General features: G+C 40.4%; 1 protein-coding gene across 5 annotated transcripts in view; it reads right to left on the bottom strand.

Moving 5' to 3' along the window:
• fbxo38 (F-box protein 38) overlaps positions 1 to 17,225 on the bottom strand; it is a 189,429-nt gene that overhangs the window by 100,654 nt on the left and 71,550 nt on the right. For all 5 annotated transcript variants that reach the window (XM_036130053.1, XM_036130054.1, XM_036130055.1 and 2 more), the window contains one exon: positions 959 to 1,122. In XM_036130053.1, coding sequence (XP_035985946.1) covers positions 959 to 1,122 — 164 coding nt within the window. The remainder of the gene's footprint in view (positions 1 to 958; positions 1,123 to 17,225) is intronic.

The raw sequence follows: 17,225 nt of genomic DNA, 5'->3' as shown, positions 1-17,225 counted from the left end.
AAATGGCTCCAATAAGCCTTTCTTAAAGGAGGTGTACAAGTGGCTGAACTTGGTTACATGTGAAAGAAATAAAAACATTGAAAAACAAGCAAAGAGAGAATAAACTGGCAAGTAAAGAGTGTAAAACAGAAACAAAAAAAATGGAAAATAAGGTACTGTGGTGATTATGTGACGTAGCGGAACCAAAAGAGGCGTAGCATTTCGCGGGGTACGCATTTTAGTGAATACTTCCTCATAGCATCGGTGGGGTACCTCGCTGGTGTAAACTGTTGAATAAAATGTGGAAATTGACGTTAAATTGTTAAAAAAAAAGGAACATGGGTCCAAGTGTCTGCGAGATAAAGAAATGGATCTTTATAGAGCCGAAGAGTAAAACTGCATGAGTCAAATTATGAACGACAGTCTGGATCAAAATCCCCCTCTGAAAGTAGGCGATGTGCTTAAGATATTAAAATATATGTTTTGGCATTGAGTGAGTCGCAAAATTTCAAAAATGAAGAATCACAGATCTGTGTAAAAAGAGTGAGGACAAGACAGGTCTGCATGCGTGTTTGTCTTGAATGTTTCGTTTGTGACAAATTGTTTGTGACAAAATGTGTTGAATCATTACAAAGTTTGTAATGATTCATCTCAAACCAGTCCATTTAAAGGGAGGCATAAAAAATACTTTGAGAAGCAATTAATGAGAGGATTAACAGGTTGTGAGATATAAAGATTAAGTCTCATGGTCGGATGAAAATCAAACATGTTTGAAATTCTGTCGGCCCTCAAGAGGTGAGCGCGTTCTGCTCTTGAAGCAGAGCTACGAGCGTCTACGAGCATATTTCCCCTAACCCCCTTGGTAATATTTATTTAATGTATTCTGATGTCACATAGTCGGACAACAAACTAAAGGTCAGAAATCATGAAGGTGGATGTTTCTGAAGTAACTGGGGTAAGAAATATTGCTCATGCTTACCAGCAGATTAGGACATGCTTGTAGTGCCTCCAGCACTCCAGGAATACTAAAAGCATCATAACCTCTGACACGTCTCCTTTCCAGGTACCGAGGGTGGAGGCCATACAGTTGCTCCAAATCAGGCATCTTCTTCAAAAGAGTCAAAAAGCTTCTATCCGTAAAACCTAAGCATAAAAACATAAATAACTATTCAACTATGCATCAAGAGTATAAAATTTAACATTGACATGTGTTTCAGTGAAGAATTTTATTTCTTACAGTTGGGCTGTGCAGGTAATCACAATTTTGGATTTTTGCTTAAAACAATGACAAAAACAAATGGACTGAAAAGATACTTTAGAAGTTGCCACATTCACCTTCTGCAAGACTTCCACAATGCTGCAGTCACAGACAGGGATTCTCCACACTAGTTTGAATTATTTAAAATGCATAATTACTATGGATTTACCGCATTTTTTGGACTACAATGTACACTTAAAATCCTTAAATTTTCTCAAAAAATAATGCGCATCATAATCCGGTGCGCATCATATATGGTTACCGTTGTGCTTACTGACTGCTTTTATGTGGTACAATGCGCTCAAAAATCGTTTAAAATGTATAAGTTTGACTTTGGCAAGCAACGAAAATGCTCCGCTCAACGGATATCCGGAGCATTACACTGTGTAACTACTTGATCGGACCCATAAGCAGTCTACAAGACTGCCTGATTGTAATGTCTAAACTAGAAGTGCATTCATGTAAAGGCCCCCATATTCTCGGGGATAGTTCATTCCACGGAGGTCCGGTCGAACAGATATGTGCACAGCTCAATTTTTACAACTTCTCGGTGGCAAGAAGTCTACATCGAACTGTTTTATATGCGACACCGAGCTAGATACACTGAGCTGCTCCAAGCAGGTGTACGTGTGGCATCACAGTCCCTCTCTGTTCTTACTGACAAGTGGGAGCATGCTTGAAAAGAAACGACTCTAGGTGCACCTAGCTAATCACACGTTTTACCATCTGTTCCGCTGCTTCATCGCACTGGCAGAAGTGTGGGAACTGTAGGAATTTGCCACAAGAAATGTAGGCAATAGTATGCTTGATATGCTATTAAGGGTAAAACGTCTGCGGAGAGTCAGCGCAGAGTCTGTGCAGCTCACAGTATGTGCACAGTACGCCCAAGTATGAGGGAGCCTTTAGGCAGCCCGCGCCTGGAGTAGGCCCTAGCAACCATAAACCTACTAAGTTAATTCAATATAAAAGTTCCGTTTATTTTGGCCTTATGTTAGAAACAGGGAAGTGTAGTCCAACTACTCTGTCCTCCCTACAGAGACGGATAGCTCTCTCCGTCTGTCTCTCCCTGGAGAGCTGTGTACGTCAACGGGTAGAATGATGTTACACACTTGGGAAGAATATTTAGTGTGCCTTATATGTGGACAAAGGCACACAGACACATTAATTCACAGTGTGCTTTATAATTTGGTGCGCATTATGGTCCGAAAAATACGGTAATATGTTTCCCACATTTCACTGACAAAGAAATAATTTGATGTCTATAACGAAGGAAAAATTAGGAACGTCTTATTCATGTTATTCCAAAGAGGCCATTTTGAGTCTCGAAATGGCCACTTTAGAAAACACCTGGAAAAACTTCCAGAAAAGACTAATAGTAATTGTTTGTGCTATGGTAATCAATTCAGAACTTGTGTACACTTAAATAAAAAATAAATAAAATTCCAGGTGACAGATTAGATTTCTGTATTAGATAAATATGTTTTCCAACTTCAATAAACCCCAAAAGACTTTGTTACAATACGTTTGACAGTTCAGATTAAATACTGAATATGCTCTGGGATTATTAAAGTATTTCTGATTCTTGCCTGTATAGAAAGACCATGCGTATCAAAGGGATGAAGAACCGCATCTAACTGAATTTGGGTACATATTTTACAGCCATTTTAGGTGTTTTGGGGGAAGTACAAACTATTAGGGAGGGAAATTAAAACGAGATATATATATATATATATATATATATATATATATATATATATATATATATATATATATATATATATATATATATATATATATATGAATGATAAAAGATGGCAGTCAAATGTGTGGATAAGTCATCACTAAATGCATTGGTAGAACCGAAATGTAGACAAAACAACAAAACAAAATAGAAAGGTTGGATCGTTAACTGTAGCAACTGATTAAATATATTTATGTTTAACAAGAACAGTAAATAAAATTTTTATTAACCACAAATCTATCAAAAATCTTTTTAAAGAGTAAACTCTCTGTCAGGGAGAAATTGCACACCATATGAAAGAACTAATTAAAACTGACCATCTTGGGATCTAGTCAATGAAAATAATTTATTAACCTTTCAATCAAAATTAGTTAAATCAGTTAAATTGTTAAAAGAAAAACATCAAAATCTAATTAAAATGAGTCTTGAGGGGAATGAACGTTCAAATTATTAGCCAATTGGATTTAAGTTCTTACGTTCTCTCTCTGTCTGAAAAGTGAACTCAAGGTTTCTTGTGCATAATTTTAATTTTCTACAATCCTTTCTCAACTTTAAGAAAATTTTGGAAGGATTCAGGAAAAAGGTTGAAACAAGGCTTTGAAGTAGCACATGTCCTGATGCTATCTAACAACCAAATCCTAGGGCAATAAAAAGGGTAACTTGAGTAAGGACAGATGTATATTCTCTCAAAGCCAACTTGATTTTCTGCTTTAGGTTTCATAAACTCTCTCAATCTCAGGTGCAAAGGCCATTTTTTGGCACTCGGTCTATCAGAGGTTGTCAGTGTTTTGGTTGTTCTTCCATTTACAATTCAAGAACACATTTTTAAGCACTTCAACTGTCTTCAAACAAATGGAAGATTTTTTTAACATGTCATGTCTGCCAGTGTAGCCAAGAATTGCTTTCAGAGAGCCCAACTTTCTCAAGTGGAGCATTACTGCTTTTGGTATAGCAAAAAACTTTATTGGACATTATTTTGGAACTACTACAAATTCAATGGACAGAGAAACAGAAAGCTGAAAGAGAAAGAAAGGAAGGAAGGAAGGTGAGTCAAAAAATTAAAAGGGTGAAAGGGTGAAAAAAACGAGGAAAATGGTAATACAAAACAGCATCCTCGAATGTTGCTTCTACACCTGCAGAAAGATATGTAGAAATAATTTAATACAAGATGTATTTAATGCAAGGGTTAAAGCAAAAATAATCAATTTGACTGAAAATTATTTCTAGTCAGCCCATATTTTCCCAAGGTCGTGGACGTTATGCAACATTACAGTACGTAACACACTTGCTTATTGTGCAAAGTCAACTTTAACCAAATCTGGCAGTTTTAATATATCCACTGACAATTCCTGTATCTCTCCCACCTTTCAGCTTTTGAGCCTTGGTGTTATCCTAGACAGCTCTCTCCATTTATATTTGCAGCATCAAGCAAGTTCTTCCTTCAAACTTTTGCCAACCTGCTTTACAGTCCACTCACCAATTTCAACTTCCTTCCCTCCCTGTCCCCAGAAAACCCACCATAAACTGCAACTAGTACAAACAACAGCAGCTTGCATCATCTACTTCACACCTGTACATCAACTCCACTGGCTTCCTGTCGCATTCAATATAAATTAATCCCAGATGTGCTCAGTTGAATTCAGGTCTGGGGAATGGACGGGCCAGTCCATAGATGACACAATCCAGCCACATGAGGTCTAGCATAGTCTTGCATTAGGAGGAGGGCAGGGCCAAGGGCACGAGCATATGGTCTCACCACGGGTCTGAGGATCTAATCTCTGTACCTAGTGGCAGTCAGACTACCTCTGGCGAGCACATGGCGGGCTGTGTGGCCCACAAAGAAATGGCACCCCACATCATTACTGACCCACTACCAAACTGGTTATGCTGGAGGATGTTGCAGGCAGGAAAACGTTCTCCAAGGGGTCTTCAGACTCTGTCACATGTGCTCAGTGTGAACCTGTTTTCATCTGTGATGAGCACAGGGCACCAGTGGTGAATTTGCCAATCTTGGTGTTCTCTGGCAAATGCCAAACGTCCTCCACGGTGTTGGGCTATAAGCATAACACCTACGTCCCTTCCCTCCCTGTACCCCAGAAAACCCTCCATAAACTCCAACTAGTACAAAAGACAGCAGCTTGCATCATTACATCTACTTCACACCTTTACATTAACTCCACTGGCTCCCTGTCACATTCAATATAAATCATTCTCATGAACATGCATGGCCAACCACAACCTTGGAGAATGCGGTACACAAACACTATGATGAGGTCATACATTTTAATCTAAGATAAGATAAGCTTTATTGATCTCACAGTGGAGAAATTCACTTGTCCCATCGGCTCAATAGTCAAAAGTCAGAAGAAGGTGTCAAAGTAGGTAAGTAGAATCAGTTAGATACAGTTTTACAGCTATATACAATATACAATTCTGTACACTCCTATGTATAAATATGTTATTGCACATATGTTATTATACAGTTTATACAGGACTATTGCACAGTTTATACAGTTTATACAGGATTATTGCACAGGCTTAATGCACGGATCGCACATTACAATAATCAGTCTCTGCTTTGCCTGTTATTGCGCAACAATTAATTTTCTCAACTCAAGAGTTTATAAAACGGCTTGACGCAACACCTGTGTGGAAAAGCGGGTATAGAAAATCGATGGATTGATGGGATGTAAAAATTTTTAAAAGTATAATAAAATTGTTCAAAGTTTAACAAAAAAACGCACATTGCTTTTAAAGGTAAACACTATAATTAGAAAAATGTTAAACTTTTGCGTAAAGTTAAATATTGTTTTAGTCAACCTTGGCTGCTGTACCCTGTCTGTCTGGCAGGTGTTTGTGGGTTGGATTAAAATAAGTCCATAGATCGATAGGAGGCTTTTTTCTTCTTCTTGTGTGACTTGCTTCTACAGTGTTGCTTCACATCGTGCTCCACTACATGTAAAAATAAAAAAATAACTTCATAAAAAGCTCTCTGAGAATCGCCTTTCTCTTTGCCTCACCCAGTAAGAAACCACTCTCCTGGCTATGTTGTAGCTGCAGTTAATTTTTTATTTTTTTGATGTAGTTTCCTTAATAATCTGTATGCATCTTATCCTATTTAACAAGTTTCCTGGTGCACAGCTGCTCATGAGGTTGACGCTGTTGCATATTGACTGATAGCCGATGCAGTGAATTATTTTGTAAATTTTTTTCCGAATAGTACCCATTCAAATGCGGAACATTGTTTCAGTTTGTGGGACAACAGTGAAAAATATGGGACAGTCCCACACAATCTGGACTCCTAGTTTAACAGGTAAAGAGGTGTGCTGCAGAAAACGTGTGGTATTTATTATGCACATAAAAATACCTGGCAGGTTAAGCTTTTTCCATCATGACCGACAATCTTCCCATTCACGTTTGTTTTTCTCAGCCAAGCCATTTGCTAACACCACCATCAACGGTCAATATATCCAACCCTTCTTCAAGAAAAAGCGTCTTCATGCCAAATTAGCTTAAGCTAGCGCGTTTTAAATATAAATGCAATAATGAATCACGAGGAGATCTCCGTTTGGTCGCACACGTTTATCAGCTAAGTTATTGGAAGCAAGGGAATAAACGCTGACAAATGACATGGCCAGGTGGAAATACCACTGATTACAAGAGGGACCAACAGCGATAGATATGCTTACAGAGGAAGTTGTTAGAGGTTTAATCCGCTGAACTTTATGAGTTGCTGGTTTACATAAATCCAACTACTCCACTACACAACTACTACTCCACTACTACATACATTAATGCCATCTGTGGCCAGTTTGAGATGCTCTTCCAAAAGTTAAAATGATGCAACACCCACAAACCTCAGACTAGCACATGTCCACTTTCCAAGACCCCCCCTAGTCTCTTTCTGACTGGCTAATGTCCCAGCTCTGCCAGATTTCATTGGTTGAGCGCAGTGTCAGCTTAAAATGCTGTGTACAAAGTCTAAACGGAACCAAGTGGATCTATTTTTGCTCTCATTTTTCAATTAACGGAAATCCATCTGTTGAGCAATTATACACTGATTTAATGTTTGTCGGATTGTCGGATATTCACCAGACAATCCTTAACAAACAGTCTGTTAAGGATTGTCTGGTGAATATCCGATCTAAAGCTGATATCCAGACAATAGTTGAAAGCGCTGATATGAGCACTAGCGATCGTTTAACGGCAAACTCTGCACACACATAGCATAAATGAGTGACTTCTCTTCAAGTTCAAGACTTTATTAACAGAAATAAAATGATCACTATAAAATGCTGTTTCTCTGAATTAACACTATATTTAAATCAATAAATCCTCTCTACTAGGCTAGTGAAACTTAACTAAACTAATAAGCAAAATTAAGATAAAAAAGAAGGTAAGCTAAGGAACTATTTACATGCAAAAAACAAAAAACAAAAGTGGTTGATCATAATCAGAATAATTCAGTGAATCCTGGTTCACTGCAGATCTGACTTACGAACATGGAATGGAGTTAAATTAGCTTGACTAATTTAGAACAACATTTGGCATGTGTTCAACCCATTCACAATGCAAATCCTAAGTAGACAAAACATTATTTGATGAAATAACATTTTGTTTGAGTTAAATAACCAAAGTTAATCTTAAAGAATGTGAATTGCGGTTAATTACCTTAACTAATTCAGAACATTTGGCAACATGTTTTCAACCTTCAACCCATTCACAATGCAAATCCCGAGTTACACAAAACTGTCAATGATTTGTCTACGTGAACCCGGACAGAGCACGCACACACAGAGCTTATTCTATTGCAGTTTACTGAAACTAATGAGTTGGATGCTGATGACCAGAGTTAGTAACCGGACTGGGGATGATGGGTGCAGGAGCAGGCTGACTGGAAGAAACTGGAGAGAGTTCTTGGAGATGCTGGGCTGCTGTCAGACCAAAGGTGCAGAGCGAGACAGTTCTTGGGGTGTAGGACTGCTGGAGCACAGGGGTAGCAGGCAGTCCAGCAACAGAGCAGAGAGCAAACCTGGAGCACAGGGGTAGCAGGCAATCCAGCAACAGAGCAAACCTGGAGCACAGGGGCTGCAGCAAATCCAGCAGGGCAGCAGGGACAGTTCTTGAGATCCGGGGGCTACAGTAAATCCAGCAGGGCAGCAACGACAGTTCTTGAGATCCAGGGGCTGTAGTGAATCCAGCAGATGGCAGAGGCCTTACTTGAGGCACAGAGGAGGTAGGAAACCCAGCAGCTAGCAGAGGCCTTACTTGAAGCACAGAGGTGGCAAGAAATCCAGCAGCTAGCAGAGGCTTTATTTGAGGTACAGAGGAGGCAGAAAACCAGCAACAAAACAGGGAACAAACCAGGCTGACAGATGTGGAGTGAGTGGAGACTGATGAGAACAGGACTAGACAGAAGTGGTGTTGGTAGAGACTGAAGACGAGCTGGCGACAAAGAGCAAACTGAAGGGAGCTTATATAGGGAGGCTGGCGGGTAAAGTGAATTCAGACTGATTAGTGCCCAACAGGTGTGACTGATTTTTGAGGGAGTGAACTGAGTGAGAGGAGGAGGTACTGAAAAATAACAGGGAAGAAAGCCAGACTAAAACTAAACAATGACAAAAACATAACATTTTAAAGAATGATTTTCTCGGTGAGAATCTGGAAACTTTATGAATTCTCGATTTTATTAATGCAATGATACCTCTGGGAGCTTGGGGTCGCTGCAGCGATTAGTCGTTAAAATCAGTTACTCCTAAAGTTGACCAAAACACATTTAAATCGACATTAATATTCCATATTAATGTGGGAATAAGGCTCATAGCACTATCGAACGATGGCGGAGCGAAACGAACAAATGCTTTAAAACAAACCCTTTTTGAATGTCTGGAACCGGGAAATTACCAGAAGCTAACAGCATTTTGGCTAGCGGACTTTCGGCGCCAACTTTAAAGACTTCAGCTTTATTTTTAGCCATAATAAGTGAGCCAGTTATCATAAACATTAAATTTACCCATCAGTGTATGAAACCCCTATGGAGATAACGTTTGTTATAACCATAAAAACACACACGGCTCACATCGGCAATGACATGGTACCGCATGCTAGCAATGAGCTACCTTTCTTAGCCGTTTGTATTTAAACACCATGTAAACGCATTACATAAACATTTCCAAATGGACGTGTAACTTTTTCCTCTAGTTTCTCTGCGGAACCTGTCGGTGCCTCTTGTGAGTTCGATCCACTTTGGCCATCCACGGAAAAGAGCACTGAAAAGCAGGGGAAATCGTTGGTCTTTTGAGCAGCGGCCTAGCCTGCGGCTCTGCAGCTTAGCAGCAGCAGACGTGGCCAGGAGCTAGCCGAAGCGTGGTCGGGATCAGAGGCTCAGATGTCCTGCAGGTGGCCCCTGACCCATTAGGAGTCACGATTTCAACAGATTTTTCCTCAGCATGGGAAAGTGGGTCATTTCACAGCTTTTCAGCTCCGTCTGGAGTCCGATTTCCTGTAAAGGCTGAGAAGACATAAACAAAGCTGTTTTTGGCATGGAGGGATCCTTTTCTCTGGCGTTTTACGCAGAAGTTAAGACAGCAGACTTGACTCTGATTTTCCCGGTCATGTTCCCTGGGCAAAGAGAGATTTCTCCCCTGTGCTGGCTTCTGTCTTTTGGGCCCGTGAGGCCCCATTAGGTTCAGGCCAGCCTCCCTCCTCCTTTGTCTCAGGCAGGAAGAATTAATTCCATGTAGCTTGCAGGGGTGGCTCGCTAGCCCCCGTTTCCACAGGAGCCCCATGGCAGAAGAAGCAGACAGAGTCTGGTCAGAAGTGCTCTGACATTTTATCTACGGGGGAGTGGTTTGGGTTCACGGCAGGCACCCTGCCAAGAGAGGCTGTCCCAGCCTGAAACTCTTTCTCACAGCCCCCTTCTGAATTGTCCTCCAGCTACATGGCTTTAATGTGGCACAATACATCACAGCGACAGAGAACTTTAACCCATGATTTAGTGGCAGCCAAAGCTAACTACAGGGTTTACTTGTATGCAAGTGTATCTTCAAGCACCTGGATCAGATGTGGGTGTTTGTGACAGTGCACTTGTATATGTACGGTTTGTCCATAAGAAATATCCTGTGACTGTAAGGACAAATATCTGCGTATTTCTGCTATGAAAAGAACTATCACCGAAAGAGCACCAAATAGAAGATGCACCTTGGCCTTCCTTCCTCTAGTTGACAAAGTGTTGCGAGAGGAGATGAAGAGTACTCAGCAAAAATGAGTGCATTCCATCAATCAGCAGGGTCAACAAGGTGACAACAAAACTATCTTCATGAATTGGAAAAGCAAAATAATTCTCGGTATCAATCAGGATAGAGATCTTTTGTTGGATCATATTAGTGTTGAGACAGCATCTGAATCCGCATCAGAATGATCTCTCTGGGCTCCTTTTAGGCCGTGGGCCAGAATCTGTAGGGTGACTTTTTGTATGAACTGTCAGGGGGCAACTTTCTTCCACCGGGAAAAGTTGCTACACATAGCAGTGATCTCAAAACACCAATGTTCCCACGTTTTCACTTGCACATTAAGAAGTTATAGCCGATAAAAAATCTAAACTGTGGCGCTCTGGTCCAAGAGGTCACGTGATTCGATTTTTGCTGCTCAGCCAATCAGATCGCTGTATTGTCAGCTGAGCGAGTTTACCACGTCATCATGGCTGTGCCCGTAAGATGTTTGTGTGCATCTGTTTCCAGACGAAGAAAGCCCAATAATAGCATTTTCTGGCGCCAGCTGGCAGTGATCTTAATGGCAAGAAAAAAGAAATAGCCCAGACCATCCATCCATCCATCTATTTTCTAACACGCTTATCCCTGCGTTCGTGAGGTGCCGGTCTCTATCTCCAGCTGTCAATGGGCAAGAGGCGTTGTATAAACTGGACAGGTCGCCAGTCCATCGCAGCGGAGAAATAGTCCAGACTTTTGCCCAATTTACTGTGATATCACCAAGACCTGCTGCGCTAGAATAGCACAGGTGTTGTGCCAAATGACTTATCCCCGCCAGAATTTGTATTCCCTGCCCTCAGAGCGCATTCAACTGGAAGAATGAATCTAGTCAACTCAGCCTCATTTCCAACCTATTAGTCGTGGAAATTAAGATGTTTTACTTTTCTTAACGAAATATAGCAATGGTGCCGTTACATTATCGTTCAGTTAGTGTGAAAAAACTGAAAATGTAACACTTGTTAGTGCTATCATAAAGGATTGCTATGTCGGTTAAAACTCGATTGATCGCTCAATATAACACGTTTTGTGAAAGTAAACGGCTCTGTGGTCATTTTCACATGTGTCATGAAAATATTAGCTTTATGTTATTAGATTGTCGCAGGTCTGTCTGCTTAAACCAAAAATCCACCTTCCTGAGTCCATTACAGCTGTCTATTGGTTTGTCTTTTTTCTTTTTCTATTCTTTCTGACCCGCATGAATGGATCATATAGAGCGGATTTCACGTGTGATCAAATGAACACTGAAAAAGGTACAGCCAAAATTATCAGATTTAATAAGATTTTAATTCAACCAAGAACCATATAGAAATATTAATCATATTAAGAAAACGAGATATGTCTCTTTTAAAAATAGAACAATGTATTAGGAGTTTTAAAAAATCAATTTCATTTTATTAGAATGTGATATTTAAAATATTTAGACTTCACAAAGCTGAAGGTTAAAACTTATTGATTACAAAAATACAATACAAAATTCTACAAATTCCGATAATTCGTTTGGCACAACGAGTTTATACAATGCGTCTCGCCCATTGACAGCTGGAGATGGGCACCAGCACCTCGCAAACCCAGTGGGGATAAGCGTGTTAGAAAATGGATGGATGGATGGACGGATGGTCTGGGCTATTTCTTTTTTCTTGCCATCAAGATCTCAGCCAGCTGGCACCAGAAAATGCTATTATTGGGCTTTCTTCGTCTGGAAACAAATGCATACAAACATCTTACGAGCGCAGCCATGATGAACTGGTGAACGCGCACAGCTGACAAAATATTAGCTTTATGTTATTAGATTGTCGCAGGTCTGTCTGCTTAAACCAAAAATCCACCTTCCTGAGTCCATTACAGCTGTCTATTGGTTTGTCTTTTTTCTTTTTCTTTTCTTTTTGGCTGAGCAGCAAAAATCGAATCACGTGACCTCTTGGACCGGAGCGCCACAGTTTAGATTTTTTTTATCGGCTATAACTTATTAATGTGCAAGTGAAAACGTGGGAACATTGGTGTTTTGAGTTCACTGCTATGTGTAGCAACTTTTCCCGGTGGAAGAAAGTTGCCCCCTTAGAGTTCATACGAAACTTCTTAAGGAAGCGTCCTACAGATTCTGGCCCACGGACTATTTGATCAGCTCCATCACTTAGTGGGGGTGGGTGAGTGTGGGATGTGTCCTGTAGGACATGGAGGCTGATTCGGGGGGGTGCCTAGGTCTTGGGGCTCTTGAGGGTGCCTGGAGTGGGGTGTCTGGTGGGTCAGGCCCAGTGGTCTGTCGCTTCCGCCTGGGCGGGGCTTGGGGGGCCTCAGGCAGCTGCTTGTGGTGCTCTTGGGGGTTCCTGCGTTGGGCAGATGTCCTAGCGGGGCCTCTGGGGCTTGGGTTCTGTGGAGTATGTCGCTTGGGTTGTGGGCCGGTGTATGTCGGGGCCTCTGGTGTGCTGGGGGGCTTGTTGACCTGGGAGGGGGGTATGGACATTAACATCTCATGGCTGATGCTCTCCCCTTCAGTGTCTGCATTCTGCTAGTGGGGGGGGGGGGGGTGGAAGGGGAGTGGGAACTCAGCCTGGGTGTCTATTGCATGGATTAAAGCATTAAATTGTCATCTGACTGAAAAACTTCTTAGCAAACATCATTGTCCGTAAGTACTAAAAATACACCGTAGTTGGGGCATACTCTTTTCCCTAGTTAAATACAATAAACATAGACGATATTTAAATATAAATAGCCTGTCTAAGGAATGAGGAAAAATATAGAGATGAAAAATGCAATACTTAAGTATATGGGGGAATAAAAGTTTGGTTAGGGGAGTTGGCTTTGACTATGGGGGGTTGGGGGGGCCTCCCCCATGAAAAAATTAAAAGATCAAGTTAAATTTTGTGCATTCTGGTGAATTTAAATAGGAATGAAGCCATCTGAAACAAAGAAAATGAACTTCAAACTGTAAAGTAAAAACACTTTTATTTAATTATTAGGAACACAAATAACAGAACATCAAAGGAACATGACCTGCGGTAATAAAGTGCATATAAAACAAACATTTCAGGCTATTTTACTTCTGCTTTTTAGCAGTGAAGCCAAAAGCTTCAAGCATGGTCCCCCCAGGACCACGCTTTTTCCCTGAGATACCTGCTAATTTTGTTGTCTCTTTTGCACTGGAGTCAGGCACTCTGGCAGCAGCTATGGATGTGGAGGTGGAGGCTCTGGCAAGAGCTGTGGAGGCTCTGGCAAGATCTGTGTAGCCTTTGGCAGGAGCTGAGGAGGCTCTGGCAAGATCTGTGTAGCCTTTTGCAGGAGCTACGGAGGCTTTGGCAGGAGCTGCGGAGGCTCTGGAAACAGCTGCGGAGGCTTTGTTTTTTATTGGTTTTATCCTAACAGCTGAGATAATCTTTGACGCTTCTCAAAGTTTCCTCTCTCTTTGTTTGACCATTTTCTCCTTTCTTTGTATGAGGTACATCTTGTATCTGGAGGTACATCTTGTATCTGGCATAAGCAGAACGACACATTCTTCTCAAAAATGCACTGATTTCAATGTGAGGAGAGGTTTTTCCTGAGGACTTGATGTGTGATTTGATGATGGCTAAAGCCTCATATGTCTCAATGTTTAGACTTGTTCTATCCTTTTCAATGATGTCACCCATAATATTGAATGTGCCTTCAATAAGAGGACCAGAAAACAGAGACAGGAGAGCTTTGACCAATTTCCCCATAGTGGGAAATCTCACCACTCCAGCTGGTGTTTGTTTGGAGAGTATTGGACCCCACCAGTCGACATCTATCCGAGCAGTTTCCTCTTCAAACTTTTTGGCCTCGAGTAACAGATCAGCATCAATTTGGTATGCTCGTACCTCTTCGACTAGCTGACCTATTTTTTTGTGATTCCATGTTTTTTATTTAAGAACAAATTCCCAAGTTGGGACACAGGAACATTACAAAGTCATATTATATATATATATATATATATATATATACATATACATATATATATATATATATATATATATATATATATATATATATATATATATATATATATATGTTAGGGCTGGGCAAGTTAACGCGTTAATTTCGCGTTAACTCATTAGACTATTAACGCCGATATTTTCTTTAACGCGCGTTAACGCATGTTGCTCACATGCTTTTATTTTGTGAAGGTCTGTTGCTGCGGTGTAGGGGTTTGAATCAGAACAGTAGGTGGCGATAATGCGCCAATAACCTCGCTGTCAGCCAAGCCTCGGATTCAGAGGAAGAAAAGTGCTGCCCGGAAAAAAACAAAGCCTACATGCGGAAGGCGGTGTTTCCCGCAGGAATTTGCTTAGGCGAGGCGGTGAGTTGGCGGCCGGAACAAGTTTTGTGCGGAGCGGGGGGGTCTGCATCGACGCCGTCGGTGAAGTCGCTTCGCGTTTCAAAGTATCCATGTATTTTTGCCTGTTTTTCCCCAGCCATTCACTATATGCACGCGAGAAAGCAACAACAAAAAACCGCGTGTACAACGAATATGACAGAAACAAGTTAGTTGTAACCACTGCCAAGTTAAACTTTGGTATTGAACATAAAATGGTAATGCTGCTCCCTGCTGTTACCTCAGAAATTGCCTGTTTTTGGTAGATTTTTTCCCCATAAAGAGAATTCCCTGTCAGTGGCAATAAGCTTTAATTTATTATTATTGCTATTTTTTGTTTTACATGTTTAAGTTGAGCTTTACACTAAATATGTGTTACTGATAAGTGCTACAAATGTTACAACACTTTTGTTCATTTGGCAGCAGAACATTAAAATAAAAGTGCTTTTTACACTACTTTTGAATTCATTCTTGGAGTTTGTAAATACAATGCGATTAATCGCGATTAATCAGGGCGATTAATCGCGATTAAATATTTTAATCGTTGCCCAGCCCTAATATATATATATATATATATATATATATATATATATATATATATATATATATATATATATATATATATATATATATATATATATATAAAGTACAAAGCATGCGAGACATCTCATTGTGCGTGATTTAGCTGACCTATTTCTAATGGCTCCAACACATTGGGTAAAGCCTGGGTTAAGGTAGAGAAGGCATTCAGCAGAGATTCTTGGGAAATGAGCGATGGTGTCAAAGCTGACAATGCCACAATGACTTTGTTGTTGAGGGGCAGGTTTTTAAACAGAAACAGACCAGCCTTAATGTGGCCTGCTCGTAGACAGTTGTAAACATCAGAAATCCAGTTTCTTCTCAATCCTTGCCTTATTAAAGGCATACACGCAAAATTTCCCCACACTCAGCTTTTTGTCTGGGTACTGGAGAGATCTCTCCGTAATGTCACCAAGTCTTTGAATGTCAGAGGAATGAAGGACGGCTTTCTGAACTTTGAAAGCAGCTCCCTTACAAGTACTACCATCTCTGCATGCAGAGTACGGTTTCTCATCTTGCAGCATTTTTTATGAAGCCCTGGAAAGTTGGAAGCACTCCTGAAACAAACAAAGCAAAAGTGAATATGTATTATTGTGACATTCACATTACTGTATTTGTGCAGTTTGCCATTAAATCTTAGAGGTCAGTTATAAATGTGTTACATTTGATTGTATAGCATTGCAACAAATCAAAATGAGAGACTACCAATGGCTTGCATTGTTATCCTTTCATTTTGCCACACAACAGATTGTTGAGCACTCCATTTGTAGATGGGAAAACATTGCCTGTGCATACCCTCCGGGTCATGCATATACACTGTTTTGATTCTAAATTATTTTTATTTATTTATTTACTTTTAATTCATGTTTTTATTCACGTAACAAGGTCAAGCACAAACAGTGAAAAGGATTTTTTTTATCCTTTTTACAAAAACAACCACTCATTCCCTCCCCAGCCCTCCCCAATCCTACAAGATTATGTTACAGATCAGTAATAACCCACAACCTTCCTTCTTACCGTACACAAACATGTGAATAACAAAGTTTATAGACAATTAAAAAAGCGAGAGGCGTAAGAATAACATAAATAAATAGAAAACACCAAAAAGTAAAACTGAGAGGTACATTTTTCAATGGGTTGAGATGAAGCAAGGAGGAAAAGAAAATGTAATCAAAAGTCAGTTGTCAAAAGTGGACATTTAATTTGTCTTGTAGTGTCTTTAAACTAGCTATGTAACTAATCATGCAGCCCCAAACTGAAGCAGATTTTCCAGGTGCCCCCCTCAGATCATATTTAAAGGCATACTATGCAACATTTTTCAGTTAATTAATGTGTTCCATACCGTTTTGGATGATTAAATTAGTCATTTCAGGTCTAACAAAGGTTTTCTCGGCCGCCCTGGTGGTCTGTGGGGGAAATACTGTACTTGCAATTGCAAGAGCCCTCGGCCCGCACCCACAGGCTCAGAAGTCTCGTGCAAGACCGCAAGAGTCGGTCTTGCTTTACGGCGAGAACTCCATGTGTTTTTGCCCTGCCATTCACTATATGCACGTGCGAAAGCAACAACAAAGAACCGCGTGTTAACGTCAAATAAACATGCAAACATATCGAGTTTTGTTTTTTATTATTATTATTATATACATTTATTTTTTTTGAATGTTGGCGAGGCGGTAGCGTGAGTTTGATAAGATAGCGCTGTGGGAAACCCTGATGTTCATACTTTCACTGTGTTAGTCATTGTTTGTACTGCCGTTTTTTCGACTTTTCATTGCGCTCGCCTGTCTGCTAAGCTCAAAACAACCGCGCCTGGCTTGACGGAGAACCCAGAACAGCTGAGCATCTTTATGACAGTGCACTTTTACTTTCGCCCTCTGGGGGAGCCTCACTGGAAAATCAACCCCGGTTGCATAGTATACCTTTAATTTTCTCCAAATCTAAGTACAGCATGAGATCTTTAAGCCACAGTGAAGCTTTTGGGGCACCTGGTGCCTTCCATTCCAACAAAATTCTTCTCTGCGCTAATAAAGAAGCAAAGGCAATACTATCCTTAAACTTTTTCTTAATTGTTTGATGGTC

The sequence above is a fragment of the Fundulus heteroclitus genome, unplaced genomic scaffold, assembly GCF_011125445.2.
Source record: "Fundulus heteroclitus isolate FHET01 unplaced genomic scaffold, MU-UCD_Fhet_4.1 scaffold_28, whole genome shotgun sequence".
Taxonomy (NCBI): domain Eukaryota; kingdom Metazoa; phylum Chordata; class Actinopteri; order Cyprinodontiformes; family Fundulidae; genus Fundulus; species Fundulus heteroclitus.
Note: the sequence above shows the minus strand (reverse complement) of the source record. Positions and strands in the feature narration are given on the sequence as shown.